This window comes from Neofelis nebulosa, chromosome 12 (assembly GCF_028018385.1).
Source record: "Neofelis nebulosa isolate mNeoNeb1 chromosome 12, mNeoNeb1.pri, whole genome shotgun sequence".
NCBI classification, from domain to species: Eukaryota; Metazoa; Chordata; class Mammalia; order Carnivora; family Felidae; genus Neofelis; species Neofelis nebulosa.
In genome coordinates, this window is record NC_080793.1 from 74,225,721 (window position 1) to 74,244,277 (window position 18,557).

General features: G+C 44.9%; 1 protein-coding gene across 13 annotated transcripts in view; it reads right to left on the reverse strand.

Annotated features, from left to right (window-relative positions):
- Positions 1–1,630: 1,630 nt before the first annotated feature.
- Positions 1,631–18,557, reverse strand: part of LOC131492032 (transducin-like enhancer protein 4) — a 142,800-nt gene continuing 125,873 nt past the window's right edge. For all 13 annotated transcript variants that reach the window (XM_058695633.1, XM_058695637.1, XM_058695629.1 and 10 more), the window contains 6 exons: positions 10,318–10,567; positions 9,034–9,281; positions 6,575–6,722; positions 6,036–6,186; positions 5,623–5,699; positions 1,631–3,320 (listed from right to left, as the gene is read on the reverse strand). In XM_058695633.1, the coding sequence (XP_058551616.1) occupies positions 3,213–3,320; positions 5,623–5,699; positions 6,036–6,186; positions 6,575–6,722; positions 9,034–9,281; positions 10,318–10,567 (982 nt within the window). In that variant the 3' untranslated portion in view covers positions 1,631–3,212. The remainder of the gene's footprint in view (positions 3,321–5,622; positions 5,700–6,035; positions 6,187–6,574; positions 6,723–9,033; positions 9,282–10,317; positions 10,568–18,557) is intronic.

Below are 18,557 nucleotides of genomic sequence, written 5' to 3' on the forward strand. Positions count from 1 at the left end.
GGTTTAAAGCTGAGTTTCTTGAGATCTCATGGCTTACAGGGCTGCAAGTTAGTGTCGGCACACACCCTCCAGAACAAGGCTGGACCTTTAGCAGCTTGTTGGACACGAAACCGCCTTGCTAAGAAGTGGCCCAAGAGTGAGGTGTTTCTCTGTAAAAACTTGAAAGATCTTGGACTTTGTCACGGCACGCTTTATCTGCCAATCTCGGGACAAAGTCTTGATGGCTTCTTCAGTCTGAGTTTCTATTTCTTGCTATTTCTACGTGAGTCAGTCTTCCGGTCCCACACCACTGTTCTTTGACTGGAACCAAGTTTTCTCTGGTTCCGGGTGTTTCCTATCTCAGTAGTTCTTCAGACTGCCAGACCATACTCGGAGCAAAAACCAATGTAAACCAAGGTATAATTACAACATCAAAATTTTTGTGCAGATCAATCCAGGCCTGAGATTTCTATCGAAGACATAACAATCTAATCTGATAAAACCTGGGCAAAGAGAGGAAGCTGATGTTCATTAAGTTTCAAAGGCTGAGTCTGTATGTGTGCATCCACCTCAACTTTTAATCCAGTAGAGAACAAGCCAGTATTTTGGATCTCCCTAAAGAGACAAGTGACGGGCAGCAGAGACTTCACCACCCGACACCAAAGGGGAAATTCTACCTCCTTGAGGCAGTACTTTCTTCTTCTGGAGGCATAAACATGGTATTGTCATAGTCCTTGTACTCGAGGGATTTTTTAAAAACTCCGGATCTCTATAATTTTAAAGAAATCTTAGTAAGGCTGCACAGAAATGGGAGCTAAGAATCCTTTAAAATGTTATCATCTGATGCGGTAGCACTCACAGTACCCACACTCCGAAGCAATGCTTCCAACGGCGTGGGGGAACACCACTGAAATCTGGCACCTAAAGAGTCCGTCTGGGTCACAGCTGATCACTGAGCCCACTCCAGTCCACGGTGGGGCCTCCAACCCCAGCCTTCTTTCTACCCAGCGGATCCCGAAAATGCCAGGTTTTTGAGCTTCAGGAATTTAGAATTCTCTAAGCCCCTCCTCATGTCCAATGTTCACATGCCCCACTAGAGGCAGCCCGTAGGGCCTCATGCTTTCAACGACTCCCGTGTATTACACCGGAAATGTTTCCCAAACCCAAATGGCTAGACATGGTATATGGGGGCTAAATCGAACAGTCCAATATGGTAGCCATTAGCCACATGCAGCTACTGGATCGTTCAAATGCAGTTAGTGTGACTAACAAACTTACTACCCCCCCCCCCCCCCAGTTGATTTCAACGGAGTGAAATTTAGCCACAAACGGCTAGTGGAACCAAACCGAACAGCGCAGCTCTAAAGCATTCGAGTAACACTGACAACGTTTCGAGAGACCGTATTTGTACAAACCAAGGAGACACTCAATAACTGTTTGGTAGCAACACGTCCTCGATAACGTCCATCTGCTCTCCCCTCCCGTTCTTGTCAAGTGAAAATAAAAACAGAACTAAGACGGCGGTAACAATAAAGCCCACGCGACCCCCGTCTCCCTTGAATAAAACTAGTAATTTTTAGCATATAGGAGTGGCAAAGTCACAGACAAAAAACAAACCAAAGTCAGCAAAACAAAGAATTAGAAATAAGCGTCCTAGAAGTTATTTTATGTTTAATGCTTAAAAGTCTGAATGCACAAACAATCTACCGTTATAGAAGTACTGGTGGTCAATACGATGCATTAGAACTATGTACAATGCACAGTTTAGTATCAAAATCTTTCTACACTGTAGAGTTTTACGAAACTGTTAATGACATCAAACACTAAGCACTTAAGACACCATTTTTTTTTTCTGCTACCACATTAGGAACGTCAATGGACAGTCCATTTCAACTTGCAGCATCCATCCATTTCTAGTATGAAATTAAGTAATTTTCTACTTGTACAATAAAGTTTATCTACACAGTTCTCTTGATTTTGATCCATAGCAGCAAAGGCACTGTACATCAGCAGATCCACAGACTTAAAAGATTTTTAAAGCATTCAAACAAAAAATAATAATAATAAAAAAAAAAAGGAGTCACATATCATAGTTGAACAGCAACAACAACAACATAAAAGATAACACAATGTTTCTGGCACAATGGCACAGCCCGCGTCCATTTCGGGGACATCCAACTAAGACAGGGAAAGAACCGGAGGTAAAGAAAGCAAGTCCTCCTCCCAGGTGAGAGTCCATTCTTTCTGGTTTTCAGAGGGAGGTCCTTGCAAATCTCCTCTGCTGTCCTCGTTTTGTAAAAGACTTGCCTTGCACAGCAGGAGGAATCCTCCCCTGAGTCTGTGCAGTTCCCGAAGAACATGCCAAAAAATAGCCCATAATTTCTCGTTAATGACAAAATTGCCCAAAGGTATACATCTCCCTTTGCAAAGAAACGTGGCAAAAATATCCGGAAGGGATTAAGTTCTCTCTTTAGGCCAGATTTAATTTGTTCATCTGTCTATAATACAATAAAAAAAGGAATTAAAAACTTATTACAAAGACACTTGTCAACGAGTCAAAAAAGAAAAAGGAGAAGTCCAATTACTTTTATCAAATAGAATCTAAAGCTATAGATATATTTGTTAAAGTTGTCCAAATAGACTCAAATGAATACGACGTGGCCTGTCAGGTTCTAATCATTCAAATTTCCAAACATTTAAAGTAGAAAACAAAAACAAAAACAAAAATCTAACAACACAGCAACATATTGCTTCCATATGTAATTATACATTTCACGTCTCTATACAGTCCTTAGTCTACATTTAGTGACATTTTTAATCAATTATTTTAAACCTTCCTTTCCCCTCCTTTGCCAAAAAAAGGAGGGGAGGGGTATCAAATACAACGCATCTTCATTATCAATGCAGGAGCAGACAGCTTTATTCAGTCAAAGTTAGAAAGCCTTCTTTAAACAAAATAAATATATTACAGATATAATACATAATTCAAGATTCCGTCACGGTTAAGTATGGTTCTTCCATGTTCTTCCGAGTAGAGAGCTGAAGATTTGGTATCACAGGTTCTTAATGGGTATTCACAATTCAACAGCGAGGAGGAAGTGGGGGTAAGAGGGGGGATCAAACCCCACAGCTGTAGCCAGCGTGTGGAATCCTTGGTTTTAGATGCAGGGGAAGAGGAGGACAGAACAAAGTGCTACAGGGAGAAGGGGTCCAGTTCGCATGAAGATTTGTCCTTAATAAATAACTTCATAAACCGTGGCCTTCTTGTCCCCAGAGCCAGTGACAATGTATTTGTCATCCACAGAGATGTCACAGCTAAGCACCGATGAGGATTCTTTGGACTAGGAAGGAAACAGACACAAAGGTTAGGTACTCAAGGACAAACCCACGAGGCAGGACTAGAAAACACACGGGGGAAGAGTGTGACACGTCCCGCTGTCCCGACGGGAGCACCAAGGCAGGAAAGACGGGCCGGGCCGGGCACCTCCTTAAATGGCAGGGCCTGGGGCACTCCTCCGGACGCCGCCCCGAGCTAGGCTACGGGCTCCTGCACTGGGGCCGTGGGGCAGCAGGCAGGCTGGGTGTACAGGCGGCGGGGCCGAAGAAGCCACGCCCAGTTCCCCGATCGTGTGCTCCACACGGTCAAGGGCGGGAAACCCTCAACCTCAGTCAGTCGGCTTGGACTCAGGTCGAGCTGTGGAACACCGGACAAGTCACTCGACCTGTCTGAGCCTCCTTCCCTGACAAGCAGGTAAAGACATCTTGCCTGCCCGCCACCTCAGAGGGTTGCCTCAGAGTTCAAGTGGAAAATGGCATCAAAAACACCACACCTTTTGACATCGGGAATGTAAAAATATTTGTAATAGAAAGTCTCATTTTCTCCTGTGTGAAAAAAGAATGCCAGCTGTACATACTTAAGAGTTCTGGATACCGTCTTCAACTACACTACCTTCAAGGAGTTCAATGTCAACTTTGAACTGAACTGTGCTAAACAAAACCTCACAAGATTTTATTTTTTTTTAAGTTTATTTGAGAGAGAGCGCGAGTGAGCATGTGGGGGAGGTGAGAAGGGGCAGAGAAAGAAGGGATGGAGAGGGAGAATCCCAAGCAGGCTCTGTGCTGTCAGCGTGGAGCCCAACAAGGGGCTCAATCTCACGAACTGTGAGATCATGACCTGAGCTGAAATCAAGAGTCAGACGCCGAACCGACTGAGCCACCCAGGCGCCTCTAAACTTCACAGGATTTTAACCGGAACTCTGAAAACACACACACACACACACACACACACACACACACACACACACAAAATCTGACATGCAGATGCTAACCCATTATCAGTGTTTCTCAAACTTTTTGGACTGTAATCTGTAATAAATCCGTTTTACTTCACAACCCATTATACACATAAGATATTCACACACTTGTAAAACATCCAGGCGCCTGGGCGGCTCAGTCGGTTAAGCATCCGACTTCGGCTCAGGTCATGATCTCGTGGTTCGTGAGTTCAAGCCCCGCGTCCGGTCTGTGCTGACAGCTCAGAGCCTGGAGCCTGTTTCAGATTCTGTGTCTCCCTCTCTCTCTCTCTGACCCTCCCCCGTTCATGCTCTGTCGCTCTCTGTCTCAAAAATAAATAAACGTTAAAAAAAAAAAAAAAAAAAAGATCCACTCTAAGATTTTAAAGATACACACATACATATATACACACACATACATATACACATACATGTACATATATTGAAGTCCTGGTTGGGACCACCAGGACTTGTATTATGGGGACCACCCATAATACAAAAAAAATACTGTATTAAATTATAAACTTCATGGCAGCAAGAACTAGCTGTTTTTGTCCTGTTGATTATCTTGCACAGTATTTTCACTCAATATATATATTTTTGGATTCAACTGCATTGATCTACTCTATGATGACTTAGTACTACTCATTCGAGAAAACTGCAAATCTGTTTCTATTCCTAAAAAAAAAAAAAAAAAAAAAATTCGAAGTACAGGTTAAAAAAAGGTGGTCTTCTTTAACTTGTCTATGAGATTCACACGTTAACAGCCAGAGAGCAGCGAGACTGTGCGTGAGCACACGGGGTACCATGCCTACCGTTTGGTCCTCCTAGAAATAATTTCACACTCTACACCAAGGACCACTGATTCAATAAGAATACACATTTATGAAATTAATCAAGATTTACTAAACTTTTCCGGAACACTCTTCTTTGGGGAAAAAAGCTCAAAGAAATAACAATCCTAATACAAGTATTCAAGCAATACGCTCAAACTTTTTAAATGTAAGCATTTTAAAGATGTAACCCACACACGAAAATCACAGAAGACGTAAAACCTCTACTCTCGTGTATAAACGGGACTGAGGTGTGAAGAGTTAGCGTATCAGGCTCGGTGTCTCGGCTCTGGGCTCACAGAGAACTGGAGACCATCCCCGCCCTCCACGGCTTGTGGCTAGGACACTAGCCTCCCTCACGCAGGGTATTCTGGTCTGTACGACAGGTGAATCACAGCACCTGCCTCTTAGAACACTGAGGGGCCTTATTAACCTGACAGAACGCACAGAGCGAGCTTGGGTGAACCACTGCCATGCAGCGAGCACACAGAAGTGGTAGCTAAACAAGTTAATGTTACCTGGAATATACTGGCTCCATAAGGTGTTCTCCAGGCATTCAGAAGGTTGTCCTTTCCAGTGCTTACAAACCATTTGCCTACAGAAAGAGGGGTTTTGTTCGTGTGACGTCATCAGATACCGGAGATGTGCTTTATATAGAGCACCCAACCATTCACAGAAAACCCATCTCATTTGCAACAAAAGTTTCTCTTCACGGGAAAAATAAAGCTCACTCTCCTAGATTTAGTGAGTTATTTATACTTACAAGAAGGGTAAAGTGGATTAGTACACAGCGTTAGAGACATAGCAAATATGTATAAGAAAGTAATGTAATTTTGAAGAGGGACACGTTAATAAACTAAAGGGGTGGAGTAAAACGCATCAGCAGGAGGGCAGAAGGAGGGATTCTGGCGGACGGGAGGGGACTACTCACCACAATGGGCAAACTTGAGCGACAGCACACAGCTCTCATGGAGATGTAGCTGGTATTTGTCTGGCTTGGTGACATGTAGCACTTCCACGTTACTGTTCTCCATCCCCACTGCGAGCCACTCTCCAGTTGGGCAGTAGCCGAGAGAAAAGATCTAGAATTAAAACAGGCGATAGTGAGGGTGACTAGGGAAGAGCACCTCCTTTAACCGGGAGGTACTGTTTCTTCTGGGGATAGATACTACTCCAATTATGAAAGACGTCAAGATAATTTGAATTGTATGGGAAGAAATCACAGCCAAATCCTAAGGTAATGCAATACATCTCCACAACAGAATTTATTAGCCATTTATGTAAAATCCAATATATTAATCCTTTAATAAAATAAACACTATGGTATTTTGACAGAAAACAATGAAATTTTCAGTTATCTAACCTAGAGTCAAAAGTGACTTCATCACCTGGTAAACGACTTAAACCTTAAGCACATCCTATATTTCACAAGACCATGTCGTCTAAAAGGTCACGGGCACAAGACCAGACCTGTGAGGTGAAGTCATGCTGCTGTAGCTGCCGCCCTTCGCGCAGGTCCCAGGACCTGACCGTGTTGTCCAGGCCGCCCGTCCAGAGCTTGGTGCCATCATTAGAAATGTCAATACAGCTGGCCCCATCTGTGTGGCCCTGGAATTGCCTGAAAATGTCAAAATGGAGTGAAAACCCCTGAAAAGTTAGTTTTTAGGTGAACTCAACTCAGAGTTTGAAAAGTTAGTTTTTAGGTGAACTCAACTCAGGAGTTCGTCAGTGCAGCCACCGTCGAAAACAGTACGGAGCTTCCTCAAAAAATTAGAAGTAGAAACAGCATATGATTCAGGACTTCTACTACTACTGGTATTTACCCAAGGAAACACCAATTAAAAAAGATGTATGCACCCCTATGTTGACTGCAGCATTATTTATAATAGCCAAGATACGGAAGCAGCCCAAGTGTCCACTGATAAATGGACACGATGTGGTATAGATACACAGTGGAGTATTACTCAGCCATAAAAAAGTCCTTACCATTTGCCACAGCATGGATAGAGCTAGAGTATAATGCTAAGTGAAATAAGTCAAAGAAAGATAAACACCATATGATTTCACTCATATGTAGAATTTAAGAAACAAATGAATGAACAAAGAAAAAAAAAAAGGATGAACAAAAAACCAGACTCCTAGAAAACAAACTGGTGGTTGCCAGAAGGGAGGTGGGAGAGGGGACAGATAAACAAAGATGATTAAGGGTACACCCACATGATAAGCACTTAGTAATTGGTGAATCATTATTTTGCATATTGAAACTAATATAACACTGAATGTTAATTATACTTCAATAAAAAAATTTAGAATTCCTCAGGGATCAATATCATTGCCAGTCTTATAGATTTCATTTGGAATTACTGTATTTTCTAATTATTCAAAGTAATAATAAAGCTATTATACATAGATTGAAGTTTAGTTAAGATGTTGTATTTCCTGCACTTTTTATTTCTGAATACTTAGGAAGTACTCTTCATACCAAAAAACGATTAATGTAACCAATGGGAAAAAAAATCTCCAACACAAGTAAACAAAAGAGAACACACAGCTACATGTATATGCACTAACCAAAAATACTTTAAGACCTATTATATCATTGTGATATGAAGGAAAGAATTAAAAAAATTTTTTTTAACATTTATTTATTTTTGAGAGAGAAAGAGAGCATAAGCAGGGGTAGGGGCAGAGAAATAGACAGGGAGACACAGAACCCGAAGCAGGCTCCAGGCTCTGAGCTGTCAGCATAGAGCCCAACGCGGGGGGGCTCGAACTCACAAACCGTGACATGGTGACCTGAGCTGAAGGCGGACGCTTAACCGACTGAGCCACCCAGGCGCCCCCGAAGGAAAGAATTTAAGAAGTCAGGAACATCTTCCCTTCTATAAAAGCTATGAGGAGGGCAAGGGAGCAGCAGAGCGAATTTTGCCAGGGCACAACAATGCAACTGTACGAGGCTACGTAAGACAAAACGGCCATGCTCTCAGGTAAGGCACATGGAAAGAAACGCAGTGTGGTTCAGCTGCCCCAGGAGCTGGTGGAATGTACAAAAGACACTGGGGGAAGGAGAGATTAGAAGCAATTTCTTGTAAGAGCCTTACCCAAGATGAAACAAATGACAACTACTTTGTTTTTGGAATCATACTTAGAGCTCAGTCCTGCAAAATATCTGACGGATGGACAGGGGAGGCCTCTTCTCCTGACACACTCCCTCGAACTCACAGCTAGGCTTGATTACAATCCTCTCACACCCTTCGGCGGATCACACCTCTCGCTTCCTGCTCTTGTGGGTGCTGACATCTGGAGACTCATTTCAGGGCTTTACCTATCAACGCCAACCCTATACAATTTCACTTCTTAAAACAGACATCTCAGTGCATCTATCCATCCTCAAACGTGGGACTACAGATAATCTAGACCATTTCAGAGCAAGTAGCACAAAGCCTGGGCCCATGGTAGGCGTTCGATGGTTGTCTGCTGAACGAATGCATGTGTGGGCTACACGTGGCACAAAGGACAGTGCCACGTGCTGTGAATCTTCTCAGTGGGTGTCTATCCACAATAATGGCTGGTTGGCAAGCACAGATGGCAAATTACAGATGTCTAACGAGCTCATGAGGTCATGGGAACATTATGTACGTTAATTATGTAAAAATGACCTCATTTTTTAAAAACCCAAGTTGGTGATGCTCAGGATAACATCCAAAAAAAGCAAAGAAAGAAAACAAGCCCTCATTTTGTAAGATCAGAAGTGTAGAAAATAAGATTCTACATTACTAATTTGTTTCCAGCATCTTAAAAGAGGCCTGTTCCTAACACTTTTTAGTACGATAATTGTTATTTCATCTTTTTAGACGCACACAGCTCTTTGGCCCAGAGTGGTAAAATCGGCTCCCCTCGTGCCCTGGTAAGGGATCTTGCCGACTCACCTCACCAGCGTCTGGTTGTGCAGGTCCCAGACGGCGATGTTGCCGTCACTGCAGCACGAGAAGCAGACCTTGGAGTCGGGGCTGATGGCCAGGGCGTAGCACGCAGGGGCCGAGGACGTCAGCTCCGCCTTGATGCGCGGGGTCGGAGCCGCCAGGTCCCAGATGGACAGAGTGCTGGCTTCCCCTCCCACGATGAGGGTGCGACCGTCAGGGAGCAATCGGCAGGAACGGATGTAGTTATCCCTGTTCTGTAGAGACAAAAACCATCAAGAGATCACTCATGAGGAAAGGAAAACAGCATTAACATGAGAGCAGAAATCCATAAAAGTATTGTGTTCCCTCCTGGTTTTAATGAGCCATTTTTACTTATGACAATGATAAAGTGGATTAATGCTAGAAAATTACATGAAATTAGGGAAGTACTTAAACTTGATCTACAAATTTAGTGCTGAGATATTTAATCTTAATTAGCATGAAAATGCAAAGATCTAGACCCAACTCCCACCACCACCAAATCACCCAGCTGCCTCAGTCATTTGCACACAAAGACACATGCACACAACGCGGGGGCCCTCACAATCCCGGAGCAGCCACATCTGGGGACCTGGGTCCCCTGGCACACTCGACCTGGCCAGTGAAAGGTCCTCCGGCCACCGCCAGAGGGTCAGGGGTCAGAGACGTGGAGTCTCCTCCTCCCTTCCGGCCTGCGTTAGCTGGCTGACGGGCGGCCAGGGCTGATCAAGCATCATCAACCGGGGGCAAGACCCCATCAAGGACTGTTAAGGGACAGGAAAAAAAAGGCCCCTTCCAGCTCGTTAGGCTCTGGGAATGCTGTGTGCGTCAGGCATGTGACGCGGACCTAACACTGCGCTGCGGCGAGAGCGCTACCGCCGGTCTAAGGAAGAACATCCAAGTGAGGTTTCAAACACAACACAGGGGCAGGTGCCCAGGAGACAGCTAAGGGGGTACTCTAGTCTCGTCTCACAATGTGACAGACTGAGACAGCCAGGAGCATGCTCACAGAAACCCTCCCGGGCTTCGACTTTTCCTCACCTCCCTTACCAGACCGGAAAGCAGGTGGCGGCGGGTCGGTGCCTGTGCCACCAAGACCTGCTGACTCTGCCCCGGGGAACTGAAAGATGCCTCCTCAGCAGCACTCTGAACCTCCACGCGAAAGGCCACCAAGTGGTGAGGACAACTACCCACTTGAGATCAACTCCGTGTGCTGCTTGTACACCCAAGTCTCTCACTGTCCCATCCTATTTCTGCATCAAGTTCGCTCACCAGACAGTCGAGCTGAGACACGGGGCTCTTGTTGCCAGGGTGGCTGATGTCCCAGACCTTGACGCAGCCCTTCCCGCCCGTGTACACGTGTCTCGTGGGGTTGCTGATGGTCACCGCGCACACCACCTCCCCGTGGTTCAGGGTGTTGATCTGGCGCGCGTGGCGGGGGATGCCGGGTCCGATGAGGGCGTCGGGGGGGAAAGGGACGGGCTGCATCTGACCGTCCGCGGTGACGTGAAAGGAGTATGCTCTATGGTAGTGGGGAGGAGAAAAAAATAGGAAGAGGGGAATGCAAAAAATGTTACTTAACTGATCGTCGTAACGAGATGAAAAATAAAACATTTGTGGTGCTACTTGTGATTTGCAAAGAAATCAAATTTACCTACTATAGTAGAAAGAACATCATTTTCAGAGTCACAGAGCTAGCTCTATGCCGACCCTTCACTAGCTGCTGTGTGACCTAAGTAGTTACTTAGCCTTTCTGAACCTCAGTTTTAAACTTCAAAAGGGGGAGCATGCTACCCACACTTCCTGGAGGATTAAACAGGACAGCCAACGTCTAGCATAACACTTACTCCTTCAGGGTGCTCAGCAAACCTGCACTGCTTTCTGCTATGGGTCATTCAGAAGCCTGTGAGAAGATTCTGCCTGTCTCTCAATTCGATCAAGTGGTTTACTAATGGGGATCAATAAGCCCAAGTTATCAAGCTTTAAGGAGTTAAGAGCATCTAGGCCTACGTTGTGAAATGACCGACGTGCCCTACACACAAACCACAGACTTGACCATCACTAATTCAAATAATTCCCAAGGGAGCTGGAACTTGAAAAGGCACCCTGTGTGACCACCACAGAGGCCGACCTTGTGAGCACCTATCGGCAGCTCCTTTTCTAGTTCATTTCCAGGAAAAGCTCTATATGGGAAAGCATTTGGTTCCAAAATGCAACTTAAGTTAGGACATCTCCCTCAACACACCCCTGTTTTTAGGGTGCAGAGGTTAGGAAGGGCGCCTCAGTGAGGCTACTGTGAAGCAGGGGCTGGGGGGAGAGGGCTGGACCCATCCTCTACCACAGGCGATAGCTCATTTTGGAAATTATGTCATTCTACTTTGGCGTGAAGCTTTGGAATGCGCTCTGTTTATAGAAAGAAGTTAACAAAAGACGTACCCGGGGAAAGCGTCTGTGGGTACACAAAGGATTGGAGCTTGGACCGATCAGGGAAGTTTTAGAATCAAGCCAGTTTATGGTTCCTCAATGCAAAAATCTACAGGCTAGTCACCTAAATTCATCAAAATGCAGCCCATTACTGAGGGGCCCTGAGTGTCCTCAGAAAGGATGATGCGAACATGTGGCCGTGGAAGATGTGGTGCCAGGTAGTGGAGGGCTTTTTCTTTCTCTGTAAACAACAGAGAAAGGCACAGGACTGGGTTGTAGAAGAAAAGCAGTAGGTCAGATTGCTGAGGGGGAAGGAAGCAGGAAACTAGGAAGACAAGAGACAGAAGACATTGCCTTGTCAAATCAAAAGGACTTGGGAGATACATAGGAGGTGCAACCCGAGAGAGAAGCACTGAGGAGGGCTCTAAAGCTTGGAACCCAGATGACTTAGGTAGCCCACGATACATCAGTCAAGTGTCAGGGAATCATGACTGAAAGGTATGCACGCAGGGAGGAAAATGGTTTGGTTTTCTCTAACGTGAGGGCAGTCAGGAACCCTAACAACTCAGAAGGAAGTCAAGTAATGTGATTCAGGAGAGAGGTTAGGTTAGAAGGACAATGTGTTAAGTTTTTTTTTTAGTGTTTATTTTTGAGAGAGAGAGAGAGAGAGAGAGACAGAGCGCAAGCAGGGCAGGAGCAGAGGCAGAGGGAGACACAATCTGAAGCAGGCTCCAGGCTCTGAACTGTCAGCCCAGAGCCCTAAGTGGGGCTTGAACCCATGAACTGTGAGACCATGACCTGAGATGAAGTCAGACGCTTAACCAACTGAGCCACCAGAGAGCCCCTGTGCGTGCTTATCGACTAAAAGTGACAGTTGAAACTAAGGGAACAGAAACAATAATCTTGCGGCAGATTACGCAGTCAACAGACTACATGCAGGATCTAAGGGAATGCTTCCGGCTACAGAAGCTTGACCAGCAAGAGCAGTCAGAGATGTGGATAACTGAGAGAGATGATCAAGGTCGGGGAGGAGAGGATGGTCAATCAAAGAGATTCAACCATTCAACACGGACTTTTTAAGTTTCTTTATTTTGAGAGAGACAAAATTCCAAGCAGGCTCTGTACCGTCAGCACGGAGCCTGACATGGGGCTCAAACTCAGGAACCACGATATCATGACCTAAGCTGAGACCAAGAGTTGGATGCTTAACCAACCGAGACGCCCAGGGGCCCCTCAACTCGTACTTCTTGCGTACCCCAGCACACCAAGCACCATGCTGGCCGGACTGGGGTTACAACAGAAAGAAAAAAGCCATATCCCCGGTTCTCCTGAGATTACAGCCTGTGGAGAGTGGGCGGCAGGTAGGCAGAGGGGCAGGTTCATTAATGAGATATTCACATAGAGAAGTATTAAAATGTTAGATGGTCAATGCTATGAACAGTGGAAGTGCATGGTACCGTGACAATCTGACAGAGTGAGGAAATGGTGTAAAGAAGACGGTGTGAGGAGGTGTGTGACAAACATGAAGGCCAGAGTGAGACCGAATGCTTATTATCTACTCGGAAACTATTAATTAAGTGCCTAGTATGAACCAGATGCTATCAGGTGCTGGGGAATCAGAGGTGAATAAAGTAGACCAAGTCCCTATCCTCCAGGCCCACATCTAGAATGGAAAGCAGACATATATAAGGAGATAAATCAGTAACCTCAGACTCCATCAGATGCCGACACACACACACACACACACACACACACACACACACACACACACACGAGCTGCACAGGTCTGGGGCAGCGTACGAGCACAGACATGAAGGAAGGACACAGGCCCTGCACACATCGAGGGGGGAACGTGCCAGGAAGAGGAACAAGACACAGTCCCTGAAGCAGAACCAAGTGGGAATGCTCGCGTGTACTCAGTGGAGAGGGGCAGGCTGGAGACGGGAAGGCAGCGTTAAAAAGGGCCCGGCAGGCTGTGAAGAGGAGTGTGGGTGTTATTCTGGGCAGAAGGGGAAGTCACAGGAGACTCAGGGGCAGGAGTGGCAGGATTCAGTTAATGTTTTCAAGTGCCGTTCTGGCTGCTGGGTGAGGAGCGGATTGTAGGGGGCACAACAGAAAAAGGGAAACCAGACAGGAGTTCTGTGCAGTGATCTAAGGGACAAGCCAGTGGCTAGGGTTTGGGAGACAGTGAGACAGCTGGGAACAGATTTGCAATGCAAAAGATCACTCTGGCCAGGTGGAGGTAGAGAAGGGTGTGCTGGATGGGACACTGGGACTCTGGAGATGACACAGGGAGGGGAGGGACGACATCTTCCTTGTGACCCTGTAAGTAGGTAACTGAACTCAAAGGGAGAAGCTAGAGGGGACATGGTCCAAGCCACGACACGAGGTTACTGGGGGTTGACCTTGTGAACACCAGAGTCACCTGGGATGACGGCAGGTTCCAAGTGGAGGAAGACCCTAAGCCAAGGGTCCAGTCTTTAATAAACTGGGAAAATCCCCCAACAAGGTGGAAGGGGGGGAGGGTACAATCCAATGGCACAAGCCTGAAAGGGTTAGAGTTTTCCCAAAAAGGTAAAGGAGTTCGGTTCTAGAACACACTGCAAGGGGTGCAGGGTGATGACAGCCTTTATTACCCCACCACTGGCCCTGAGGATTTTGGGATATGAAACAAATGAAGGGGCATCCCCTCAGAGAGGCTCCCCTTGGGAGAGAGCTGGGTGTCAATCAGGCAAGGAGGGAAAGGCAGCAATACTTGGAGAGAAAGGCTGAGATTCTGAGGGATGACGAAGGAGGAAAAGGCTAATTGATTTAGCAATTAAAGAGGTCATGAAGACTAAATCTTAAAAGAAGACAGGGGAAGGTTATTCCAAGTTTAGATGGTGTTATACATTCTTAATGATAATTTACTTGAAAAGCCATCCCTTCTCTCCTCTCTAGTATCACTAAATGGTTTTTAAAGAGCTTTGAGAATTAAAATAGTTAAGAAACTAGGCACACAACTTCTTTTGAGGTTTTTGATAGGACATTCTTCAACTCAACCGCGACCACTCTGTGAACACCTACTATGTTCCTGGAGATCCTTTAAGAAGAATTTCAAGAACCTACTTGTGTTAAGGATACAATATGGTCCTCTGTTTGCTGTTAGCACACGTAAGATACTCAAGACTGGAAACGATAAAACTCTAGTACACACTTATCAGATTTCAGCAAACTCTTTGATGTGTAGCTAGCAAAGTGTACTGAAATGTGTACTGAAAGCCAACCTTTCTAAAACTCAGAGAAACCCAGGCTTGAAGCACTATTCTTTCTCGGTCTCATTAATTTCATCAGTAAGGACCTTTTAGCCACATGCTTGGATACAGACATCATGCTAAGAATACAAAATCAGGGAAGGCACTGGTCTTGCCCACTAGGGGCTTCTAATCTAGGAAGTATGATGAGAAAAGCATAGAAGTGAGCACAATACCAGGCGGAAGATAAGAAATACAGGTTCTGTGGTGGTTCAAAAAGAAAAGACTAACCTGACATTTCAATAGTGACACGGTAGTAGAGATGGGTTTTGTGGAATGGAAGGATCTCACCAAAGAGGGAAGAAGACAGAAAGACAATTCCAGGGGTGGAAATAGCAGAGAGCAAGGGCTCTAAAAGGAGAAGGTACAATGATGGAAATTGCTGGACTGGTTTTAATCCAAGGATTCATTTATTTAATAATGATTACACAGAGGAGTGGTTGAGGGAGCTGGCCCGAGTACAGTCTGATCAAATGTGTACATACATGTATATATATTGATATGTATCTATATGTATAGAAACTCAATGTATCGACACCTAACGCTATAAAGGGGAGGGCCTAGAATGCCAGCCTGACAACTCGACAAACAGAATTCACTAAATTCTTTTATTTTTTTTTTTTTGAAGTTCATTTTTTATTTTGAGAGAGAGGGAAAGAGAAAATCCCAAGCAGGCTCCATGCTCTGCACTGGGCCCAACACAGGGCTTGCTCTCAACCACCGTGAGATCATGACCTGAGCCAAAATCAAGAGTTGGACACTTACCCGATGGAGTCACCCAGGCGCCCCTCACCACAGGGTTTTTGGAGCGAGAACAGGTAGGACATCACTGGGGCAAGTGACAGAATAAATTTGACAGCAAGGAACACATGGGTAGGAGAAGTAAGAGACAATTATTCCAATAATCTAGATGCAAGGCAGTGGGGGACCTGAACTAGGCTAAGGAAGCCACACTAAAAGTAACAGCGGATATAAAATTCTGTAGGACATAATGAATGAGATGTGAGGAAGGAGCCAATAACTGAGTTTCTGAGCTTAGGAAACAAGAACCAGAATGCCAGTAGTCCTGATGGGCAATTCGGGAGGAAGACGCAGTGTGGGGAAGCATCGTGATACGATGAACCTGACGTGCGAATAACACACTCAAGATGTCCGAGATGTCCGGCCATTTAGTAGCAACGTAGGGCCGGAGGGAGAGGGTACAGGGCACCAGAGAATACGGTGACCCGCACTCTTCCAAAACACACACACACGCATACGCACATGTGTGCGCAGCAGGCAAAAGCACTAAGAACTAAGAATGGCTAAGGAAGACTGTGAGGAGAACAGAAGCAGCTTGGACTTTCTGACAGAACTATATACTTCGAACAGTCAAGGCATCTGCAAGTGGCTCTTTTTAAAACTTGTGCGCTGAAGATGCTATTTAATCCGAATCACTATCTTTCTAGGAAAAAGCAGCATATTTAAAGAAGGTCCCTGGCCTTCCCACCCCCACCTCCCTGACCCTCTCTAAAAGGCCCAGTTCTGTAACGGTGCACTTATCTTTCTCATACTTTGCAACACTTCAAGTTTCCAAGGTCTCACAAGACAGGACTAGGCCTTGAATTCACAACAAAAGGTCTGGCCACTGAACTTGATGAAGTATGACAGAAAATCAGGTTCTAAGTAGCATATGCAAACCCACTAGTAGGTTAGCCGACCAACAAATACTTGTTGGTGGTTTACTGTGTGTCAAGCATTGTTCCTATCTTGAAAAAGCCTGCTTTTATAAAAACAAACAAATACAACAACAGGGAAAGATTTCTGAATTGTGAGCAGCCTAAAACCCATAAACCTGAGGTCTTCTGTCACGGCTACATTCACATGCCATAAACTCATGATATAATTAGTCTATGGTTTTGACTGAATAGTTGTATATATTTACAGATGTCTCCTTCAAGTAGCAGGTGAGGGAAAAAGTCCGTTTTGGGCTTATGTTGAAATTAAACTATGTTGTCGTTCTAATTACATATTGAGTGGAACTCCTGCGAATTCACCAGAATAGACAAGAGGACCCAATGTGAATTATTCGAGAAAAGCTACTTTATTCATTAGTTTGGAACATGCATTTAATTATAACTTTTGGTAACATCTAGCAACTCATTCTGTAAAAATAATTAGGATAGAGATACACGACTGTTTTAAGTCTGTCTGGAGAAAGGCCATTTACTTTGTGTGTGTGGTAGGGGAAAAGCCTTTAGGTGATTTATTATGTTTTGTGCTCTAGCACAAAAATATGAGTTGCTTCTGTTGAAAAATAAGCACAAAACAAAGTTTCACAATTCTGTACCTTAAGATCTGAAGAGCCACCTAATTGTTACAATCATTTCTTCGGTAAAAAATCTGTAATAAAAATGTATTATCTCTATATGCATACATGAACGTGAATTTACATGTCTTGACGCCCTCTTGTATAAAGAGGCACCAATTGACAGGGATGTGGAGTCTAATTTACTCAATCTAATCATCTTGGGCCACTTCTGCCCACTACAATATGTTCTATTGCAGAAGCCGCTGAAAAACTGATAATACCTTGGGGCAAAGCTAACCAGGAAATGATGCCGCAACTGACTGAACTGCGGCCCTATACCAAACACGGTGCTAAACGTACAACATCTTATCTTACTCCATCCTGACGCCCTGCCTGTCAGGGAGGTGCCACCCCTGGTTTACAGATGAGCTCACAAAGTTAACCAACTATCCCAAGGTTGCCCACTGGCAGAGTAAGAATTCAAATTTTCATCTGTCACACTCCACAACTCGCTCTGCTGACCACACCTTGCTCTCTCTGGGACTCCTAATGTCATTTGCCAATTGCATTAGATGTGGCTCTATCACCCCCAGGAACAAAACTTCACAACCATCCTCAAAGCCATCAATCTGCCCCAAAGGATCCCAACAATTGTACAATGCTAAGAATCAAAATGAGGGGAAGGAAAGGAGCCCAGCTTAAGGCTCCGAAGTGCCTCCTCAATCAGATTAGCTCTAACTTGACAGTGGTTGCAACGGCCCAAACCTAAACCAAGACGGGCATCTTCTTTCTATACTCCTGACACACCTCTGTCTCCCCGCCATGGCCCCTGGGCAGCAGCTGAGCCAAGAAGAACCAGCTCTTCTGTTCCCACGGTGATACTCCAGCTCCGGTGCAACAGCTAGTTAACCAAGTGGTGACTGTGCGGTACTTGAACCTGGGATCACACCTTTTCCCTACAAAAACCTCTCCCATCTCCATGGGTTCATATGGAACTCACAGGTACTGGAGTTATTTGATTAATCCTATGACCTTGTTATTTAGTCACTGCTTGAAATACACCAAATTTTCACCTTCAAATACATCAGAGTTCTTAGTCAACAAGACTTGTAAGTCAATCAACAACTATTTGCAGAACACAGGCAGGCACACAGAATTTTATGGTAATGGGTATTTATACCTTCGATTCTCAGGGAACTCAAAGTCTAATTTGCTTTGCCTCCCTTATTAATCAGTCAAATATTTACGGAGCAACTTGGCTATGGAGCCAGCACTGTGTCTGATGCAACAGGGAAGTTTAGCACAGATCTGGACAGAAGTAAATTACGCATGGGAAACAACAAGGTGAAAACTAAGTGCCTGAGTGTACAGGAGTGAATAAAGAAGCAATGGGAGATCAGAGAAGAAAGAGACCGGCTGGCCCACTTGTGCTCTCTCTCCCCTCCGCACCCCCATTCATTCACTCATTTAAAAACTATATACTGTGAGCACCAACTAGGAACCAG